The sequence below is a fragment of the Bufo bufo genome, chromosome 8 (genome assembly GCF_905171765.1).
Source record: "Bufo bufo chromosome 8, aBufBuf1.1, whole genome shotgun sequence".
NCBI classification, from domain to species: domain Eukaryota; kingdom Metazoa; phylum Chordata; class Amphibia; order Anura; family Bufonidae; genus Bufo; species Bufo bufo.
Window position 1 is genome coordinate 91,773,963 of NC_053396.1, and position 22,536 is coordinate 91,796,498.

Genomic DNA, 22,536 nt, shown 5'->3' on the forward strand with positions numbered 1-22,536 from the left:
GTCGAAGAACACGGCCATCCCTGTTCCCGACGGGTCCTCTCTTCAGTCAGCGGAGGACCGTCGCATGGAGACCCTTTCTAAGGGCATTTTTGCTGCCTCCGGTTCTGCTCTCAGACCGGTTTTTGCCTCTGCTTGGGCAGGGAAAGCAATCTCTGCTTGGGGTGCGCAGCTGGAACAGGAGTTGGACTCGGACGTCCCTATCCAGGACCTGCGTTCCTTGGCCCAGCTTATTGTTCGGGCCGGGAATTTTGTTTGTGAGGCCTCCCTTGATGCGGGAGCCCTTATTGCACGCTCCTCCGCCCTGGCAGTTTCCGTCAGGAGGGAGCTCTGGCTGAAGGTTTGGAAAGCGGACGCTGCCTCCAAACGTTCCTTGGCGGGGCTACCGTTTGCGGGTTCCCGCCTTTTCGGGGTCCGCCTAGACGAACTTATTTCGGAGGCCACGGGTGGTAAAAGCACCCATCTTCCTCAACCCCAAGCCAGGGGCGCCCCCCGCGGACGCCCTGGTGCGTCTCGTTTTCGGTCCTCCCGCAGGGCCTCTGGGGCTCCCACCACAGCTGCCGCTTCGGCTCCTCCCCAGGATAAGCATAGGAAGCCGTTTTTTCGGGCGCAGCCCTCCTGGCGCAAGCCGCAGGCTGCCCGCACACCCGCAGCAAAGCAATCCTCTGCCTGAAGGCGCGCCCCCACCCACCCGGGTGGGGGGCCGGCTCCTCCTTTTCAGGGACGTCTGGTTGGCTCACGTCTCCGACGCCTGGGCCCTCGAAATTGTGTGCTCCGGATACAAAATCGAATTTGCATCCTTCCCTCCAGATCGGTTCTTTCGCTCCCGCCTGCCACGGGACCCGAAACGCGCGGTTGCGTTCTCCGCGGCCGTTCAAGCCTTACTGGACAGGGGGGTGATTACCCCCGTTCCTCTAGAGGAAAGGTTCCAAGGGTTCTACTCGAACCTCTTTGTAGTTCCCAAGAAGGGAGGTTCCATGCGGCCCATTTTGGACCTCAAAAAGCTCAACCGTTTTCTCCTCCTTCGACGGTTTCGGATGGAGTCCCTCCGTTCCGCGGTGGCTTCCCTGGAGCAGGGAGATTTCATGTCTTCCATCGATATACAGGATGCCTACCTCCATGTTCCGGTAGCCCGGTGTCACCATCGCTTCCTCCGGTTCGCCGTGGGGGACCTCCACTTCCAGTTTGTCGCCCTTCCCTTTGGGCTGGCAACAGCCCCCCGGGTGTTCACCAAGGTCCTGGCCCCGGTTTTGGCCTTACTCCGTTCCAGGGGTGTTTTTCTGCTACCGTACTTGGACGATATCCTCATCAAGGCTCCGTCCCTTTCTCAAGCGGTTGCCAGCGTGGATCTCACTCTAGAGACTCTTGACGAGGTTCGGTTGGGTCATCAACTTCCCCAAGTCCTCCCTTCCCCCCTCCAGACAACTGGTCTTCCTGGGAATGCTTTTAGACACGGGAGCGGCGGAAGTACGTCTTCCCTCGGAAAAACGTCTGATCCTCCGTGGGGCGGTTCGGGGTCTCCTTCTCCACCGTCGACCGTCCTTCCGCTTCTGCATGCGGGTCTTGGGGCAGATGGTTGCCTGCTTCGAGGCGATCCCGTTTGCGCAGTTTCACTCCCGCCCTCTCCAACGGGCGATCCTCTCCTCCTGGGACAAATCGCCGCAGTCTCTGGATCATCCCTTCCATCTATCGCCTCCGGTGAGGTCATCTCTCCGCTGGTGGTTACAGTCCCCTCTTCTGGGCAGGTCTTTTCTGCCACTCAACTGGTTGGTGGTTACAACCGATGCCAGTCTCTTGGGCTGGGGAGGCGTGTTTCCTCCCCGATCCGTCCAGGGCATTTGGTCTCCATTGGAGTCCAAACTCTCGATCAATGTCCTGGAGCTGAGAGCGGCCCTTTTGTCTCTACGACACTGGACTCATCTGTTGAAGGGTCATCCAGTTCGTGTACAATCGGACAACGCCACGGCTGTGGCGTACATAAACCACCAGGGGGGCACTCGCAGCGCTGCTGCAATGAGGGAGGTCTCCAGCATTCTCCGTTGGGCGGAAGCCCACGTCCCGGCCCTATCGGCAATTTTTATTCCAGGGGTGGACAATTGGGCGGCGGACTTCCTCAGTCGCACCACTGTCGACCCCGGCGAGTGGTCTCTTCACCCGGAGGTATTCGAGGCCATTTGCCTTCGTTGGGGCATACCGGACGTGGACCTCATGGCCTCCAAGTTCAATCACAAGGTCCCCGCCTATCTGTCCAGGGCCAGGGATCCGGGAGCTTGCGGAGCCGACGCCCTCGTTCTTCCTTGGCGAGGCTTCGCGCGTCCATACATATTCCCTCCCATCCCACTCCTGCCCAAGGTCCTTCGGAAGATCGCGGCGGAAGGCGTCTCGGTGATTCTGGTCGCTCCGGACTGGCCCCGCCGGTCTTGGTATGCCGACCTCATGCTGCTCCTGGCAGACGCGCCCTGGCCGCTGCCCGCCAGGGAAGATCTTCTCTCTCAGGGACCGATCTTCCACCCGCGTTTAAGGTCCCTACGTTTGACGGCGTGGTTGTTGAGACCACCGTCCTGACACGTAGGGGTTTTTCTGCGGACTTCGTCCGCACCATGATCCGCGCCCGTAAGCCGTCCTCTTCTAGGATCTATTATAGGACCTGGAGGACCTTTTTGGGGTTCTGTGCCGATCTAGGGATTCCTCCGCTCCGCTTTTCTCTCCCCACCGTTTTGTCCTTCCTGCAGAGCGGACTTGCCCAAGGTCTGGGTCTTAGTTCTTTGAAGGGTCAGGTGTCTGCGCTGTCCATTTTGTTTCAGCGCCCACTGGCCCCCCTTGGTCCTGTCAAGACCTTCCTTCAGGGCGTGGCTCACGCGGTTCCCCCGTACCGGCCTCCGGTACCGCCCTGGGACCTGAACCTGGTTCTCTCAGCGCTCCAGGCTTCTCCTTTCGAGCCTCTGCGGACGGTTTCCTTGCGACTTCTGTCCTGCAAGGTTATTTTCCTTGTAGCCGTCACCTCTCTTCGGAGGGTGTCCGAATTGGCTGCACTCTCCTGTCTGGAACCTTTCCTAGTGTTCCACCAGGACAAGGTAGTTCTTCGTCCGGTCCCTTCCTTCCTTCCTAAGGTGGTCTCCGCCTTTCATCTGAACGAGGACATCGTTCTCCCCTCTTTGTGTCCTTCCCCTTCCCACCCTAGGGAGAGGGAACTTCATCGCCTGGACGTTGTCAGGGCGCTCAAGGCTTACCTGGAGGTAACCAGCTCTTTCAGGCGTACTGACTCGCTCTTTGTGGTTCCGGAGGGGTCGCGCAGAGGGTTGGCGGCATCCAAAGTTGCTATCGCCCGTTTTGTCAAGATGGCTGTTACTGAGGCTTATCTCGCCAAGGGCAAGGTTCCGCCCCTCGGTGTTACCGCTCATTCCACTAGAGCGGTCGGGGCTTCCTGGGCTCAGAGAAATCGGGCTTCTACGGAGCAGATTTGCAAGGCGGCCACTTGGTCCTCCTTGCACACCTTCACCAAGTTCTACAGGGTGCATACTCATGCGTCGGCTGACGCTGCTTTAGGCCGTCTGGTGTTGCAGGCGGCAGTTGATTGATGCCTCCGGTGTTGGTCTAGTTTGTTCTGGTCCCTCCCTTCTGGGACTGCTCTGGAACGTCCCATGGTTTCCTGTGTCCCCCAAGGAATATGGGCGAGAAAAGGAGACTTTTGTATTACTTACCAGTAAAGTCTCTTTCTCGCTCTTCCTTGGGGGACACAGCACCCGCCCTTCATTTGGGTTTACAGTTGTGGTTCCGGCTTGGTTGCCCCCGTTGGGGCTTGACGGTTCTTTTTCCGGTTGGTGGTTATCTTTCACTACTTGGACACGCAACTGGCAGTCTCTTCTCCAGGCTGAAGGGTATAGCTGATGGAGGAGGGGCTTACAGCTTTCACTTAGTGTCACGCCTCCTAGGGAGCAGAGCTATACCCCATGGTTTCCTGTGTCCCCCAAGGAAGAGCGAGAAAGAGACTTTACTGGTAAGTAATACAAAAGTCTCCTTTTCGTTCCTTTAACACCCAATCCAGGTCCTATAGGGGAAAATGGAAAACGGGTAGGTGGAGTTACCAAAAAGGAGGGAAAGGCAGAGGTTTCCTTCTCAATCCCCAAAACAAACAGTCTGACAAACAATGAGTTGGGAGGAAAGTTGAGCAGATTTCTATCCCATTGAGAAACAATGACCCAGAACCCCTGGGCTTTGGATATTTAAAAAAACTGATACTGGATAGAATTTTCCTCAGCCCCTCCAAAAAAGTTCTGGATAACCTCCCACAGTCTAAAAGTTCTGGGAAGGATTTGGCAGGACGTCTTACAGTTAATAGTCAGGGGTGGTGCTAAAAGTTCCCTGTTTAGAAGAAGGAAGGGTTTATTATTCAAACCTGTTTTTGGTTCAGAAGGGATTAAACACATCCATTGTATACAGAAAATTCAAAATTGAATCTATAACTACCATCACTCCTCTAATCACAGAAGGAGATTACATAACGTTCATAGATTTGGATGCTTACTATCGCGTCCCCATACACGAAAACTCGCAAAAGTACCTCAGGTTTGCACTGATAGACAGCACTGCAGTGGTAAACCACTTCCAGTTCACTGCTCTACCCTTTGGAATTTCTTCTGCCCCAAGGGTTTTCACAAAGCTAGTCGTGAAAATGATCTCTCCTCTCAGATCAGAGGGAATAAAAATCTTTCTGTATCTAGACTACTTCCTCATTCTGGGAGACTCGGTGAGAGGCATCCAGTCACACCAGTTACCCAATTCACCGGTTTTCAGAGTTCGGCTGGATAATCAGAAAAATTCTTGTCTGGTCCCATCAACCAAAATGAAATTCCTAGGAGTACTTCTGGTTTCAATAACCCAGATGACGTCTCTTCCTCAAGAAAAAACTTCATAGAAAAAAACAAAAATATTCAGGGCCAAGCCAACTGCTCCATATGCAATGCCATGAGTCTTGGGAATAATGACCACCTGCATCAATCACATCAGTATCGTGGTCTCAGGCTCATACCAGGATAACCCAATCCTGGATCCTGAAAAATTGGGACAAAAAACAGTCCTCTTTAGAAAAAAGAATATCCATCCCCATTCACGTAAAATCAGATTTGAATTGGTGGATAGAAAAGAAAAATCTGTCAAGGGGTGTACTCTGGATAAAAAAAATCCAGAATCCAAGTGTTCACAGACGCAAGCGGTACCGGATGGGGGGCGAGAGTAGGCTCCTCAAACTAGCAAGGCAGATGGTCAGACGACATGAAAGTAAAATCGTCAAACTACCGAGAACTAAGGGCGATCTGGGAGACGCTAAAAACATCCCAGAAAGTGGTACTTGGAAAACACCTGAAGATACTCTGACATTGTGACAGCAGTAGCATACTTAAAGCACCAGGGAGGCACGAGATCTCCAAGCCTAAAAGACCTGGCGGAGAAGATATTCTTTTGGGCGGAAAAGAATGTATTCTCCATCACAGCAATCCATCTAAAAGGTACAGAAAATGTACAAGCAGACTTCCTTAGCAGAAAGACCATAGACCCTGGGGAATGGTCCCTACATCCAGAGGTGTTCAGACAAATCTCTAGAAGGTGGGGAACTCCGCAGCTAGACCTCTTCGCAGCAAGGGAAAACTCGAAGGTAGTACGCTTTTGCTCCCTAAACCCCAGGGAAAACCCTTGGGCGGTGGACGCTTTCTCAATCAGGTGGACCTGGGATCTCGCCTATGCTTTTCCTCCTTGGGCGTTAATTCCCTCAGTACTACAAAAGATAAGGTCCGACCCAGTAACAGTGATCCTAGTAGTCCCATAGTGGACAAAAATAAACTGGTTCCCGATCTTAAAGGAATTAGTGCTGGAGGAACCATGGAGAATTCCTTTCCAGGAGGACATTTTATCGCAGGGTCCGATCCTCCATCAGAATCTGGGCCTATTCAAATTGTCGGCATGGATCCTGAGCGCGAGGTATTTAAAAAGCAGAGGTCTTTCCGAAAAAGTTATCAACACCCTCAAATCCAGCAGGCTGGAGAAAATACTGCTGCTGGCTGGGTCAGAACCCTCCGGTAAATTCTCCCCCAAGCATCATAAATTTTTTCCAGAGGGGGCCTGGATTTGGGTCTGAGACCCAGTACACTTAAAGTACAGACATGCTATGATACAGACCTGGCCAGCCATAGATGGGTAAGAAGATTTGTAAGAGCCGCCTCGAGATTAAGACCATCCATAACCCCAAGGACCCCTTAGTGGGACTTAGACCGGGTTTTGAAAGGATTAATAAAAGTCATTTACCTCTGTGCAGGACATTTCAGTAAAGCACCCGACGCTCAAGGCTGCCTTCCTAATAGCCATAATGTCAGCTAGACGTCTAGGAGAGATCCAGGTGCTCTCCTGTCGGCAACCCTATCTTTCTATATTTTCTGATGAAATAGTATTGAGGTTGGATCCAGGTTTCCTTCCAAAAGTCGTTTCAGACTTTCATAGAGACCAGAAAATTGTCCTTCCGTCATTCCCTAAAGATGTGACGAGTACATCTGAGGATCAATACCAACTCCTGGATGTCCGAGATACTGTCTTACAATACCTAAGGGCAACAGAGGAATTCAGGAAGGAGGATAATCTCGTTCAGTTTGCTGGTCCAGAGAAGGGGAAGAAGGCATCCATTGGGCGCTGGATCAAGTCCACCATATCCTGCTGCTACCAGATGGCGGGTCTTGATAGTCCTACAGATATAATGGGCCATTCCACAAGAGTGGTGGCCTCCTCGTGGGCAGAAAAAGGTGTTTCCTTAGATAATATCTGCAGAGCAGCCACCTGGTCCAGTATTAATACATTTATTAGGCACTATGGTATTAACGTTTCGGCTTCTGACTTGACCTCAAAAGGTCTTGCAAGCAGTTACCCACCCTACTAAATCTGGTTGTTCTCCAGGTTAAGCCGTTGTGGTGGACGAAATAGAAAAACCGTAATTAGACTTGCCGGTAATTGTTTCCTTGAGTCAACCATGATGACTGCACTCACTTGCAATTTGGAAGCACCGAGGGTGAGAGTGGGTGGTGGCCTTTTAAACTCTGGGTTCCTGCCCCTACAGAGGTCAAGGGGTCAATCTCCAGGTTAAGCCGTCATGGTGGACTCAGGGAAACAGAATTACAGGTAAGGACGGATCCGGTATCGGCACTAATACATTCTTATGGAAACAAATGCCGAACCCGACATTCAGGCAAGTCTTCAGTTTTTTGGCCAGAGATAAAACCGTAGTATGCTGCGGTTTTATCTTTTGCCTGATCAGTCAAACTGACTGAACTGAAGACATCCTGATGCATCCTGAACGGATAACTCTCCATTCAGAATGCATGAGGATATACCTGATCAGTTCTTTTCCGGCATTGAGCCCTTTTGATGGAACTCAATGCCGGAAAAGAAAAACGCTAGTGTCAAAGTACCCTTAGGCGAGAAAATGGAAAATAATCAAACCTGCCATTTGGATGGCTTTCCTTCTGTTCAGAACTGTTTGTATCTCCTGTTCACAGTATTCTTTATTTTAATAATGTTTAAATTAAAATGCTTCAATGTAATTCTCATCCATAAGTATCAATATACAAAGTCGGGTCACATTATTATGACCACCAGCTAATATCCAGAGTAACCGCCATTACCGAAACTAGACGGGATGGGGGTGACTCAATAAGATCTTGGTAGGTTGTCACCGGTATCTGGAGCCATGCTGACTGCGTGCATCCCACAGCTGCTGGAGAGTGTGAGGTTGGGGATCCATAGACCGAATATGATCGATGTGGTCCCACAGATGCTCAATTGAGTTCAAGTCTAGGGAATTAGGGGGCAGGGTAGTACTTTAAAGGGAACCTGTCACGTGGATTTTGTGTATAGAGCTGAGGACATGGGCTGCTAGATGGCCACTAGCACATCCGCAATACCCAGTCCCCATAGCTCTGTGTGCTTTTATTGTGTAAAAAACATGATTTGATCCATATGCAAATTAACCTGAGATGAGTCAGAGCTTGAAAATATGACTCTTCTCTGGTCACACAAGTAAGATATGACTCTTTTGTGCTAATTTGCATATGTATCAAATCGTTGTTTTTTACACAATAAAAGCACACAGAGCTATGGGGACTGGGTATTGCGGATGTGCTAGCAGCCATCTAGCAACCCATGTCCTCAGCTCTATACACAAAATTCCGGTGACAGGTTCCCCTTAAGTCTTGTTCATGTTCTGCCAGCCAATGTTGGACATTTCTAGCCGTGCGACATGTAGCATTGTCTTGAAGAAAGATCCCATCTGCCCCATGGGTGTACGTGACCTGCAAGGATGGATTCATACGACCAATCAGCTGAGGTGCAATTCCGATACGGTCATGAAACTTGAGTCCTTTTTCTACTGATGCAACTTTATTAGCAGAGGTGCATTCATCTGCTTCTGAGCCCCATATGCAGAGCTGTTTAGGCACACATCTGGTAGCCCCCTGGTTCATTTTTGCATTCAGCTGCTCCACTGTACAGTGTCCATCCACCCTTGCACAGCTCCATAGCCAGCGTTCACCTCTCACATCAGTGCACGTGGGGCTCCGCAATTTCCATATCACCTATTCACAATGGTGCCATTGAAGATGTCCTTCTCTAGTGGTCAGCAAGCTGCAGATGACGGCATATTTTCTACCACACAGCTGCAGCTAAATGTTTTTAGTACATGGGAAAGGGTCTAACATATTTTATCATCTCTAGCCCAGAGTTAACACGTTTCAGGTTTTGGCTTTATTTTCTATTTCCTTTTTTAGAAAATGGACAATGGAGAAAAGCGTTCTTCTGATGGATTTTCCACTCATCATGCCCTTAGACAGGCACAGCTTTCCAAAGAACTGATTGAGTTGAACAAAGCGCTGGTTCTGAAGGAGGCTTTGGCAAAAAAGATGGCACAGAATGACAGCCAGCTGGAACCTATGCAGGGTGAATACACGGTAAGCATTTTCAGTGCACAGTAACATTATGGCTGTGTTCCTAATGTGTGTTATGGTACCGCTGTATAGCATTTCACATCTGAAGATGGCGAACTGCACATATGTAAGAAAAAAAACATTTTTCAGACACTCGTTTGACTGCTGTCACATTCAGTCTCAACCTTTTGACAAGTTCAAATTTTCCGGTTGAATGTTTTTTTTGTTTTTTTTAAATACAGCCTCTTGTTTTGTGTCTAGAATAATATAAAGGCCTTGGAAACAGAAGTGGGAGCTCTACAGAAGGAAAAAGAAGAACTAATCCTCGCACTTCATTCAGCTAAGAAGGATACCAATCAAGCTAAGTGAGTAGATGGTGAAAATCATAAGTTTCTCACTTTTTAAAACTTTTGTTATCTGTCACATTTTGAAAGTCCTACCATTCCCAGTGCTACAGCTCCTGTCCCCATTGAACCAGAAGCAATGGTGTTCTGTTCCACTTCACATGATCGCTGGAGTCTCAATGGTCAGTGATTCAGCGGTCACCTTCCGTTCTTGCATATGGGGCTGTTTACGATAGTGATTAGCTGCAGTGGTCAAGTGAGTGGTAATGGACTGTAATCAGTACACAGGGGTGGAAGCTGCAGTTTTGCATCCGTGGGTCTTTTAAAAGGTGACCAAAATATTTTTTTTCTGAATGCTAAGCAGTATGCCTCAGTTCCGTGCCTAAAATATTGTGTGACGGGCATAAAGTAAGCTGAAGAACCTGGGTTAGTCTAGCACAGGGGTCTGCAACCTTTAAGACATAAAGAGCCACTTGGACCCGTTTCCGAAGGAAGAAAAAAACTGGGAGCCGCAAAACCATTGCGACATTTAAAACAAATATAACACTGCATATATTGTTTCTTACCTTAATGCTATATACAGGATCGTGCAGTCAGCTGTCAATCTGAAGAAAGAAAGGACTTTTTCACTTAACAATGTAAAATATATTTTTGCAAATTAATAGCTAATTAAAATATTTAATTTACCTTTACCAGACCACCCCCAATCATGTGCCAGTAATACCAGTCCCCCCAATCATGTGCCAGTAATACCAGTCCCCCCTCCAATCATGTGCCAGTAATACCAGACCCCCCTCCAATCATGTGCCAGTAATACCAGACCCCCCTCCAATCATGTGCCAGTAATACCAAACCCCCCTCCAATCATGTGCCAGTAATACCAAACCCCCCTCCAATCATGTGCCAGTAATACCAGACCCCCCTCCAATCATGTGCCAGTAATACCAGACCCCCCTCCAATCATGTGCCAGTAATACCAGACCCCCCTCCAATCATGTGCCAGTAATACCAGACCCCCCTCCAATCATGTGCCAGTAATACCAGACCCTTCTCCAATCATGTGCCAGTAATACCAGACCCCCCTTAAATCATGTGCCAGTAATACCAGACCCCCCTCCAATCATGTGCCAGTAATACCAAACCCCTCTCCAATCATGTGCCAGTAATACCAGACCCCCCTCCAATCATGTGCCAGTAATACCAGACCCCCCTCCAATCATGTGCCAGTAATACCAGACCCTTCTCCAATCATGTGCCAGTAATACCAGACCCCCCTCAAATCATGTGCCAGTAATACCAGACCCCCCTCCAATCATGTGCCAGGAATACCAGACCCCCCTCCAATCATGTGCCAGTAATACCAGACCTCCCCAATCATGTGCCAGTAGTAATACCAGACCCCCCCCCCCCCATCATGTGCCAGTAGTAATACCAGACCCCCCCCCCCCCATCATGTGCCAGTAGTAATACCAGCCCCCCCCCCCCCAATCATGTGCCAGTAGTAATACCAGACCCCCCCCCCCATCATGTGCCAGTAGTAATACCAGACCCCCCCCCCCCCCATCATGTGCCAGTAGTAATACCAGACCCCCCCCCCATCATGTGCCAGTAGTAATACCAGACCCCCCTCATCATGTGCCAGTAGTAATACCAGACCCCCCCCCCATCATGTGCCAGTAGTAATACCAGACCCCCCCCCCCCAATCATGTGCCAGTAGTAATACCAGCCCCCCCCCCCCCCATCATGTGCCAGTAGTAATACCAGACCCCCCCCAATCATGTGCCAGTATAATACCATTATGTGCCAGACTGCCAGTTAAAAAAATAAATATTTAACACTTATACTTACCTCTTTGGAGCGATGCTATGCAGGCCTCTTCCGGCCTGTGTCCCGACTCCAGCGATGTATGGCTCAGGTGGCGCGATGAAGTCATCGCGCTGCCTACGCCGGCCTCTGATAGGCTGCCGGCCTAGTAGTGCCGGCAGCCTATCGGAGGAACAGGAAAGGGACACACCTCCCTGCCCTGCTCATCCGCACAGCCTTCTGTTTGTATCGCTGTCCTGAGGACGGCGATGCAAACAGATCACTATGGAGATGAGCGCTTCGCTTCTACAATGGAAGCGCTCATCTCAGTGCCTGCCCAGCCGCTACCGCACAGTGCCTGCCCCGCCGCCGCGCACACACTGCTCATGCCGCACACACACTGCTCATGCCCATGCCAGAGCCGCGGCAAAGGTTCAAAAGAGCCGCATGCGGCTCCAGAGCCGCGGGTTGCTGACCACTGGTCTAGCAGAACAACACCTTGAATGGAGCAAAAATGCTCAAGGAAGACAGTGTAAGTAGAAACCAAGTTGGTTAACAACTAAATGAAAATTTTCACAGGTTGAGTGAAAGAAGGCGAAAAAGGTTGCAAGAACTAGAGGGTCAGATGTCCGATTTGAAGAAAAAGCTAAACGAGCAATCCAAGCTTCTGAAGTTAAGAGAGACCACTGAAAAGACGGTCTCCAAACTCAATCAAGAAATTCAAGTGAGTCGGGTGTAATCTGTCTTTCTGTGCAGTGCAATGAAATCCCTATAGGTAGTTCTCTACCTTGTAAAGGGGATTGGTGCAAGAGTTAAACTTGCCACCTGTTTATAGTGCAGGTGAGAGGTGACTGGGGGTCTGTCTGCCATTCATTATGAGAATGGTGGTCCTGTGACCCCTCTGAATGAATGGAGTGGGGGTCAAGTGTGCACACTGCCCATTCATCTGTAGGGGGGCTGGCAGAGAAAAGCAGAATGCAGTGCTTGACAATCTCTGACAGTCCTATAGGGATGAATGAAGTGGCGGCACACATCCTTGACCACTAATTCATTCGGGCGGGGCAAACCACGATCTATCCTGTGGAGAAGTGCTGAGATTAAATCTTAGTCCAACCTCTTTAATTTCTGGAAACCTCTTAGGGATTGAGCCAATTCAAATTCTGAGAAGTCCTGAAATGGCCTAACATAAATAAAATAATCTGATACTCGCCCATTATGCCAGCGCTGTTCTCTGATGCCGGTCCAGTCCTCTTGCTGCTTGTTTACAAACCGCAGTGGTCATGTGCCTTACACCTATACTGGAGAAAGGGGGCAAGCATAAGATTTTTTTATTTTACACTATTTCACAGCTTTTTAATCTCTGGCAACCCTTTTAACTTTCTTTGATGTACACCCCAGATTGCTGCAGAACTTGACATGCAGTTATGTCTTAGGCAGAAGTTCAGTCTGATTAGACACTGGGTCTTGCCACAAGAGGGTATACAGTGCTTTTCTTGCTGCCTATTTAATAAAAAAAAAAATACCTGAGGCTACTTCTGGCTAGCATATGTATTGATGAGAAATCGTTGACAGCTAGACATGCCTCTACAATGCACTTGAAGACATTTTGCCCAGTTGATAGACTTTGAGAAGGGAGCACATCATTAGACTGAGAAAAGTAGGTTGGTTATTTAGACACATTTTCTGCCGTTTTGACCAAGCTGTTACGTGTTGGGAGGGCATGCTCACTGTGAACAGGCTCAGACAGACCACCTATAGAGAGGGTTGGTTAATCCGCCGACAAACAAGAGCAGCTCCCACAGTTTCATTGTCCACCATCCAGATACAGGTGGCACCTTCATTACACACCCCTGTCTCTGCCGGGCCATTTCCTGGTGCTTATCAGAAGGAAATTTGGTGTGTCGGCGCCCATTACATGTCCTGCTATCCACAGCCAGCCACCGTTTGCTTTGTTTGCAGTGCTGTCATGAACAATAAACCTGGACTGCGACGTCCAGAACAGTATTCTCTCCAACAGCGAAGCCATGTTCTGTTTGTCATCTACCGGTGGTTGGGATTGGGTATAGAGGATGGTGGTGAGCGCTTCAATCCTACCTTTGCTGTGGGGCAACACACTGCCCCAACTGTTCGTGTGATGATGTGGGGAGCTATCGCATATGACAGTCAGTCACTTCTAGTAGTGAAACGAGGGACACGAACAGCTCAGTCATATGTGCAGGACATCCCGCGGCCACATGTTGCCTCTCATGGCAGGGCTTCCAACCGGCAATTTTTATCAGGATAATGCACACACAGAAAAGGTTTCCCAAGAATGTCTCGTCCAGATAGCAACACTTCCTTGGCCTGTCTGTTCACCAGATTTATTGCCGATCGAGCATTTGTGTGACCAGCTGGGATGCCAGCTTCAGAAACCTATGAGTGTGCAGGATCTACAGGCCTGGCTCCAACATCTGTGGGCAAAGGTGCTGCAGAATACCATATGCAACCTGTATACCACCATGCCCAACTGTATCTCCTCTTGTTTCCAGGCTAGTTCCCTCTGATATTGTAATCACTTAGATATTTCATCATCACAAGTGTATATCTGACAATCTTGTCTGTATGTCTCATTACTTAGGACTTAATCTAAAGATAGAATTGCCATTGAGAGCACGTAAATAGTAAGCATCCTTGGTAGGCTTTAACGTGGTTATTCCATCTGGGGCATTGATGGCATATTGCAACGATATTCCAATGGTGTCACAAACAGGCTGGTTCCATCTCTGGGATCCACTCCTATCTGCAGAATTTAGCCCACAAAGTGAGTGGAGAGCAGCTGCGCATGCACGACCACCCACCGTTCAAAAAACATCCGAGCTTGCTCACACTGTTATTTTCAGAACTTCTTCAGTGGTGATCATTGGAGAGCACACCACTGAAGCGTGCAGTGTTATACACTTTGGGGGCCCAAATCTGGAGATAGGAGTGGTCCCAGAGGTGGGACCTGCCCCTATGTGACATTGATGGCATATCCTAGTGATATGCCATCAATGTTCTAGAGGGGCCAACCACTTAAAAGACCATGAGTCAGCTCTGATGACTTGTTTAGTAAATACTTCTGTTCTTCGTAAAATAACTATTCTGGACATCTTGTCTTACAGTTCCTTGCAGTTGTTCCTCTCTTATCCCTCAAACTTAATTGACATCTGGGCGTTACCAGTTTGGATGTGTCCCTGCATAACTTGAAACTGTCCAGTCAGTGTTGACGGTGTCAGATTGTGTAGGGACAAACCCCTTTGACAAGGATAGAATGAATGACTCCTAATGAATTCATAGTTATAAAGGGTACTTTTATGCAACTGGAATATACAACTGTTAAGCGTCTTGATGTGGATCTTGTAATGGTCATATGCTTGTTTTCTATAGGCAATGAAAACTCAGAGAGTACAGCTTATGAGGCAGATGAAGGAGGATTCTGAGAAGTTCCGTTCTTTTAAACAACAGAAAACTAAGGAAGTGATTCAGCTTAAGGAGAAAGTAAGTTGGGCTGACATAAGTTATGCCATGGGTCTCTATTCTTTTTGCTAAGCCACCCGAATTGATATTGTTTAGGATCGTAAGAGACAATACGAACTACTGAAATTGGAAAGAGATTTCCAGAAGCAAGCCAGTGTGCTACGTAGGAAAACGGAAGAGGTAAGTATTTTGTTACTGGCTTTCTTCACTAATGACGTCTGCAGTATAAATTGATGGTAATGTATATAATATACATCAATGCTCCTTTCAGGCAGCAACTGCAAACAAGAGATTGAAAGAAGCTCTACTGAGACAGAAGGAGGCTATGGATAAGCGTAAAGATGTTAAGAACAGAGGCATGGAGGGCGCGTCCGCTAGAGTCAAGGTATTTGAAATGGGCCTCAACAGTTCAGTCTTCATGCACACCACTGTGCCTTGGACCTCTTCTGTACCTCTATTTCCATTTCATACTGAGGTGCAAATCTGTAGTTATCTCCCTTTCTTGCCTTGTGTATACAGCTTTTCTCTCCTAGAAGACGTGCCGGACAGGTTCGGTGCCTAAGGGTGTCATGTAATGGGCCTGCATGCTGTGGAATGTTTTGCCGCTTGTATTTTTTCTCCTCTGTAGTTGTGGCGATTGACGTGTTTTTATTTTTACTTTTTCAAAGTTTGGCAAGAGCCCCAATAACCTTGTGTAGAGCGTATAGGGCTTTTTAGGTTTATTTCAGTGTAATTACACCAGTTTTTCTGGTAACTATACAAAGAACATTTTCATGTTTTTAATTGATTTTAGTTGGCTGCATTATTCTAAATGAGTAAATCTAGGAAAAAAGGGGTTCATTTATCAAACTGGTGTAAAGTAGAACTGGCTTAGTTGCCTAGAATAATAACCAATCAGATTCCTCTTTTCATTTTCCAAGGGAGCTGTCCAAAATGAAAGGTGGCATCTGATTGGTTGCTATGGACAAAGCCAGTTCTACTTTACACCAGTTTGATCAATAACGTCCAAAGTGTCCCTGTGTATTTTTAGGAGATGGGTGCAGTTTTGCAGCACTTGGACAATAACAAATCTATTCAGAACTTGTAGTGGAAATGGATAAATCCAGCATCTTGAGGTTATTCGATACTTTTACAATTTAATTCTGCTGGAGACCGAGATTTTGGTTTACTGGTAAATATGGTTTGTGTTTTGTTTAGAGTTGGCTGGCCAATGAGGTAGAAGTCCTTGTGAGTACGGAGGAAGCTCAGAGGCATCTTAATGATCTCCTTGAAGACAGAAAGATTCTAGCGCATGATATAGCGCAACTGAAGCAGACAAAAGATGCTGGGGAGCGCATACCTGCTAAAATCCGTGTAAGTACAATTTGCTGTTGTCCTTAATTTTTCATTTTGCAACAACTTGGTAATGCTTAGATTTTCATGAAATAACACGTTTACAGAAAAGCAGTCTTGTTGAGGGGGGGGGGGGGGGAGGTCGACTTAGACCCACAGCCATGGCCTGGGGTCAAGAGGGAGAACATATTTGCTTGAGCTTTTTGAACAAATGAGTAAACTTAGTCCTCTCTTATTTAAGAGGCGGACATACACAGTGGCTGAACTTGAGAATATGGAAGAGGAGGCCTCAGTCACAAAGCAGATTGACAGTTTGGAGACTGAAATGGAACTCAGGTAAGTTTTACCTGCTTTGGATAAACTCTAAAAAAAACTAAATGTATTGAACATTTAAATTACCTGGAAATGTTGCCTTTCTTACAGGAGTGCTCAGATAGCTGATCTCCAACAAAAGTTGTTAGATGCGGACAGCGAGGAAGAGCGGGTGAAACAGCGATGGGAAACGATCACTAACCTTATGGAAGCAAAGTGTGCCCTGAAATACATGATGGGGGAGGTAGGTTGTTCAGTGTGTGGTTTTTAAAGATCTTAAGGCTCTTTCCTCCAAAAACATGATCACAGATCATGATCTGTAAAACAAGAGGGAGGCAGCGGCACATGTGCGGTGTCACTTTGTAGAGAGTGGTTTGATAAAGGTTAGGGTACGCTTACCATCTGTGGTTGTGAGGAGTCACAACCACTGTAGAGAGCCTTGCTGGTAATTATAGTTTGCCTACCAGCACACCGGCTTGTTCCAGGTTGCAGCCGCGGTCACACTATGGTGCCCCAGTAGATGAGGTGTACACAGTGGAAGTATCAAAATGAAAACTGGTAAACTTATTTTGACTGCTTTTTCCGGGGCTTGATTGCAAGGATTCAGACCCAAGTCATCGGACAGATAACGGGTTAACTTTTCTTTGCAAAAAGAAATGTTGACTATTCCTCCTCACCATGCTCCACTCAATTGGCCTTAACTCCTTAAGGACAGCCATATTTCAGCTTAAGGACCAGGCCATTTTTTGCAAATCTGACTTTAAAGGGATTCTGTCACCAAGTTTTGGGATATAGAGATGCGGACATGCACGGCTAGATCGCCGCTAGCATGTCCGCAATATACCTGTCCTATAGGGCTGTGTGCTTTTATTTTCTTTAAAAAAGGATTTTAGAGAGATGTAAATTTAGCCTTGTAGGTGCCCAAGGGGCTTTACGAACCTTCCTGGTGCCCAGCACCGCCTATGTCCTCCGAATCTCCTCCTTTCATCAACGATAGATTGCCGTAATCTTGCGATGCGCGAGCTCACGCATGCGCAGTTCTTTCCCTGAGGCTGATGCCAGCACAGGGAAGGAACACTATACCAGCACTGCGGATGCTCGCGCATCGCGAGATTACGGCAATCTATCGTTGATGAAAGGAGGAGATTCGGAGGACATAGGCGGTGCTGGGCTCCTTCACAGGCGGGTGTGGCTGGGCACCAGGAAGGTTCGTACAGCCCTTTGGGCACCTACAAGACTAATTTACATATCTCTAAAATCCTTTTTTAAAGAAAATAAAAGCACACAGCCCTATAGGACAGGTATATTGCGGACATGCTAGCGGCGATCTAGCCGTGCATGTCCGCAGCTCTATAGCCTAAAACTTGGTGACAGAATCCCTTTAAAATGCTTTGACTTAGGGTCCATTCACACGTCAGTTGTTTCTTTCCTGATCTGTTCCGTTTTTTGCGGAACAGATCTGGACCCATTCATTTTCAATGGGTCCTGAAAACAATCGGACAGCTTAATGTCAGATTTTTTTTTTTTCAGGACCCATTGAAAATGAATGGGTACAGAACTGGTCCAGATCTGTTCCGCAAAAAACGGAACAGATCAGGAAAGAAACAACGGACGTGTGAATGGACCCTAATCCAGGCCATTCTGCTCAATGATTTGAGTGATCGGAACGAATACATAACGCCATGTGTCCGGAACAGGTTAAGGACGCTGCTCTCTTGGTTCTCTTCCTATCTCTCTGGTCGCTCCTTTAGTGTACCATTCGCTGGCTCTTCTCCTCTTCCTCTTGATGTTGGCGTTCCTCAGGGCTCAGTACTAGGTCCTCTACTCTTCTCCCTCCATATAGCCCCCATCGGACAGACCATCAGTAGATTTGGCTTTCGATACCATCTCTATGCTGACTACACCCAACTATACACTTCATCCCCTGACATCACCCTTGCCTTACTCCGAAACACCAGTAATTGTCTGGCAGCCGTCTCTAACATGTCCTCTCTGTATCTAAAACTGGACCTCTCAAAAACTGAACTTCTTGTATTTCCCCCATCTACTAACTCGCCTAAACTTGATATTTCAATTTCGGTCTGCAGCACTATCATATCTCCTGTGCAACATGCCCGCTGTCTTGGGGCCACATTTGAACATGATCTTTCCTTTGTTTCCCCATATTCAATCGCTTACACGCTCTTGTCGTCTGCACCTCAAGAATATCGCCAGAATCCGCCCTTTTCTTACCGTGAAAACGGCAAAAACTCTTGTTGTTGCCTTGATTCATTCTCGTCTTGACTACTGCAGCGCATTACTAATCGGTCTCCCTCTCACTAAACTCTCCCCCCTTCAGTCTGTTCTAAATGCTGCAGCCAGGCTCTTCTATCCATCCAACCGCTACACTGATGCCACTAGCCTGTGCCAGCACTGGTTGCCCATCCACCACAGAATACAGTTCAAACTTCTCACCCTCACCCACAAAGCTCTCCACAGTGCTGCACGTCCATACATCTCCTCCCTCATCTCCACCTACCACCCTACTCGTGCTCTCCATTCTATTAGCAACCTAAGATTAATAACCTCCATAATTCGTACCTCTCACTCTTGTCTTCAAGACTTTTTTCTCGAGCTGCACCTACTCTCTGGAAAACTCTGCCCCGGAATACTAGGTCAATCCAAAACTTCTCCACCTTCAAACGTGCCTTAAAAACACATCTTTTCAGGCAGGCTTATCAAGCTACCTAAACTGACTATTCCCAGACTAAACCTCTCCCCACCAACTCCTCTGGTCTGAACTCGATCCTCTAGTAGTCCCAAACCCGAAGCAGATCGGCCGGCACCACTCCTGTCAGTTCAATAATGGCTCAAATTAGGGGTGGGCGATATAGGCGATATGCGATATAAATTTGTGCCACAATATGGATTTTGTGCATATCCCCGGACCGCGATAGGATCACGCTCTTGGCGCGCACCATGTTCTCCTGAGCTGGCACAGTGGAGAAGGAGGGAGTCCCTCCCTCCCCACTGTGCGCGGCTGCCTCTGACCACCAATGAGAACAGAGGAGGAGGGGAGGGACTGTGACTCCAATGAATGTGCCGGCCATATCCCGGCCCCTATGACTGCACGCTGCGATCCGCTGCAATTAACCCCTCAGTTGAGGGGTTAATCGCGCGGATCACAGCGTCCTGTCAGAGGTCGGGTGCCAGAAATGTTGTTCAGTCTCTGCATTGGTGGCAGTTGGCAGTTCCAATCGGAGTCCAGCAGTGTAATGCTGGGGCTCCGATCGGTTACCATGGCAGCCAGGAGTCGCGCTACTGAAGTCCTGGCTGCCATCGTATGTTAGTGAGCAGCATTATACTCTCGCGTGCGCCGTGGCCGCCGGCCGCTCCTTCTGTCTGTGCGGCGCATTGATAATGCTTATAGCATTAGCAATGCGCCGCACAGACCTATGAGAAGGAGCGTCCGGCGGCCACGGCGCACGTGAGTATAATGCTGCTCACTAACATACCATGGCAGCCAGGACTTCAGTAGCGTGACTCCTGGCTGCCATGGTAACCGATCAGAACTGCCACCAATAATGGGGGGAGGAGGGGGACCCTGTGGCCACTGCCGCCAATGATTAATACTGGGGAGGGAGGGGTGGGTTTGAGTTACCAGAGGGGGCTGATAAGAGGGAGAGGCTTCGGGGCACATGAGAGGCTGGCTGCCATGGTCAGCTCCCTGCTGTTGTGTGCACAGGGCAGCAGGGAGAGTGTAAAGTCCTATTCACCCTAATAGAGCTCTATTAGGGTGAATATGACAAGGGTTCTAGCCCTTAAGGAGGCTAATAGTTATTAAATAAAAAGTAAAAAAAAAAAGGTTTAAACACCCCCCCCCCCCTAACCAAATATAGAAAACAATATATCACGATATATATCGCACATGCTTAAATTTATATCGCAATATAGATTTTAGGCCATATCTCCCACCCCTAGCTCAAATCCTACTTATCACAATCAACTACCTCATGTGTCACCCCCATTCCTCATAGATTGTAAGCTCTTGCGAGCAGGGCCCTGACTCCTAATGTTTCAGTTGCATATTAGCCAGTTTTGTTTTGTACATGAACCCTATGAATTTGTAAAGCGATGCGAAATATGGTGGCGCTATATAAATACGTTTTATTATTTGCAGGGTGCTCAACGTGTTTCGAGGGCTGGATTGCCCTCTTCAGGACTGTATACACTTCTAATACCTTGATGTCTCCTGTCCTTTTTCACTATCTCCTTTACAGACAGTCAGACAAGCGCCGGAAAAAGCTGTCAAAATACGTTTTTTTTTTTTTTTTTTACCAATTTTCCTTTTGATACAGATCATGATCTGGTAGAGATAGACAGATGATATGGTAGAGCTAGACAGACAGTTATATGCCAGAGAACTGGCCCTGAAGCTTTGATAAATCAACTCCCATAGTCTTCATGACTAACATATATTGATCTGTCATAGAAACTGTTAGGCTTATTGTTTTAATTGCTTCACATTGTGTTTTTTCCCCTATTCTTTTGCTTCTCAATGCTTTTTCAGCTGGTCTCTGCCAAAGTGCAAATTAGTAAGCTCGAAAGCAGTCTTAAACAAAACAATGCTCATGCTGCTGATTTGCAGAAGATGATATTTGAAGAAAGAAATCAGATGGCTGAAATGGAGACCGAGCACCAAAGCCAGCTAGTTGAGCTTGAACAGCAGCACCAGGAGAAGGTACCTTTTTAATTACTGATTTTGTCACCCAAGCAAATCAATGTTTTATGGAGAGTCCCATGTATCCTACAAACATTTGTTTTGCATCTTTTTAAATTGTGACATTTAGTTTAGCTTTTTAAAATCTGGTCTGGGGGCCACTAAACCACTAGCATGCCATTATGCAGCTGGGGTATGTAGTCCCAAAGCTGTCCATATCAAACTACTCCGCCCCTGCAAAGTATAGAAAATGAAGATCCAGCTTACTGGGAGATTGGTCCAGAGCCAATAAGCACATGTGCATTGCACGAATGAAGCGGGAGATGGTGGCCCTTGCTTCAATACACATGTCCCTGATGCTGCTGGAGAGGAGTAACTTACTATACTTTGCGGCGATGGACAAGTTTGATTTGGTTAGCTTGGGCCCCTAAATCTCAGATGCATAGCAGCAATGCTAGTGGTTTAGATGACTGGTTCCCTTTTAATGTAATAGTAGGTACAGCATTTTGTAAAAAATGTTTAATTTCTGTACGTACTGTATGCAGTCCACCAGCAGGAGTCAAGGAGGTGGATCTGCTTGGCTGAAGAATCATGATTGCCATGTTCTAAACCCACTCAGTACAGCTTGATTGACATCCATGCAGATGTGCATGTGCCAGGAAGGAGGTACACGCCGCTTCGCTGCATTGGAAGTAGAAGAAAATGTGGAGTGTGGGGGATTTAAAATGGGTGCAAGATCAAGTATCTTGCCCTCAGGGAAGTCAGTCAGGCCATTTTGGGTGTGATTGGGGCAGGACCACATGACTCTTCTACCAGGTAGGTCCGCCTCTGACTCTTGTAAGGTATTTCGCATAAGTTTGCAGCATTTTTTTTTTTTTTTTAGAAAGCTGAACCAAATGCTAGTGCTGGCAGTTTAAATGGATTCTGTCACCTCGTTTTAGCTTATAGAGCTGCAGACATGCACGGCTAGATTGCCACTAGTATGTTCGCAATATACCTGTCCCATAAAGCTGTGTCCTTTTTATTGTGTTTAAAAAATGATTTTATAGATATGTAAATGAGCCTGGTAAGGAACCCAAGGGGCTGTACTAACCTTCTTGGAGCCCAGCCACGCCCCCCTGTGAAGGAGCCCAGCACCACCTGCGTCCTCCAAATCTGCTCCTTGCTCACAGACTGCCGTAATCTCGCGATGCGCAGTTCCTTTCCTGAGGCTGATGCCAGCACAGAGAAGGAACACTATACCGGCACTGCGCATATGCGAGCTTACGCATCGCGAGATTACGGCGATCTAACTGTGAGAAAGGAGGAGATTCGGAGATTGCAGGCGGTGCTGGGCTCCAAGAAGGTTAGTACAGCTCCTTACCAGGCTCATTTACATATGTCTAAAATCATCATTTTTTAAACGCAATAAAAGGACACAGCTTTATGGGACAGGTATATTGCGGACATGCTAGCGGCGATCTAGCCATGCATGTCTGCAGCTCTAGAAGCTAAAACGAGGTGACAGAATCCCTGTAAAGACAAAAAAAAAATCCCTTTTAAAGGGGTTGTCCGGGATTGGGAAGATTGTAGTATGTGTACAACAATGCCCTAAAT

At 47.8% G+C, this 22,536-nt stretch overlaps 1 protein-coding gene across 1 annotated transcript in view; it reads left to right on the forward strand.

Annotated features, from left to right (window-relative positions):
• KIF4A (kinesin family member 4A) overlaps window positions 1-22,536 on the forward strand; it is a 98,600-nt gene that overhangs the window by 56,955 nt on the left and 19,109 nt on the right. Inside the window, exons 15-24 of the mRNA XM_040405374.1 lie at window positions 8,799-8,978; window positions 9,216-9,319; window positions 11,682-11,826; window positions 14,508-14,618; window positions 14,694-14,777; window positions 14,869-14,982; window positions 15,795-15,950; window positions 16,171-16,265; window positions 16,353-16,485; window positions 20,791-20,961. Coding sequence (XP_040261308.1) covers window positions 8,799-8,978; window positions 9,216-9,319; window positions 11,682-11,826; window positions 14,508-14,618; window positions 14,694-14,777; window positions 14,869-14,982; window positions 15,795-15,950; window positions 16,171-16,265; window positions 16,353-16,485; window positions 20,791-20,961 — 1,293 coding nt within the window. The remainder of the gene's footprint in view (window positions 1-8,798; window positions 8,979-9,215; window positions 9,320-11,681; window positions 11,827-14,507; window positions 14,619-14,693; window positions 14,778-14,868; window positions 14,983-15,794; window positions 15,951-16,170; window positions 16,266-16,352; window positions 16,486-20,790; window positions 20,962-22,536) is intronic.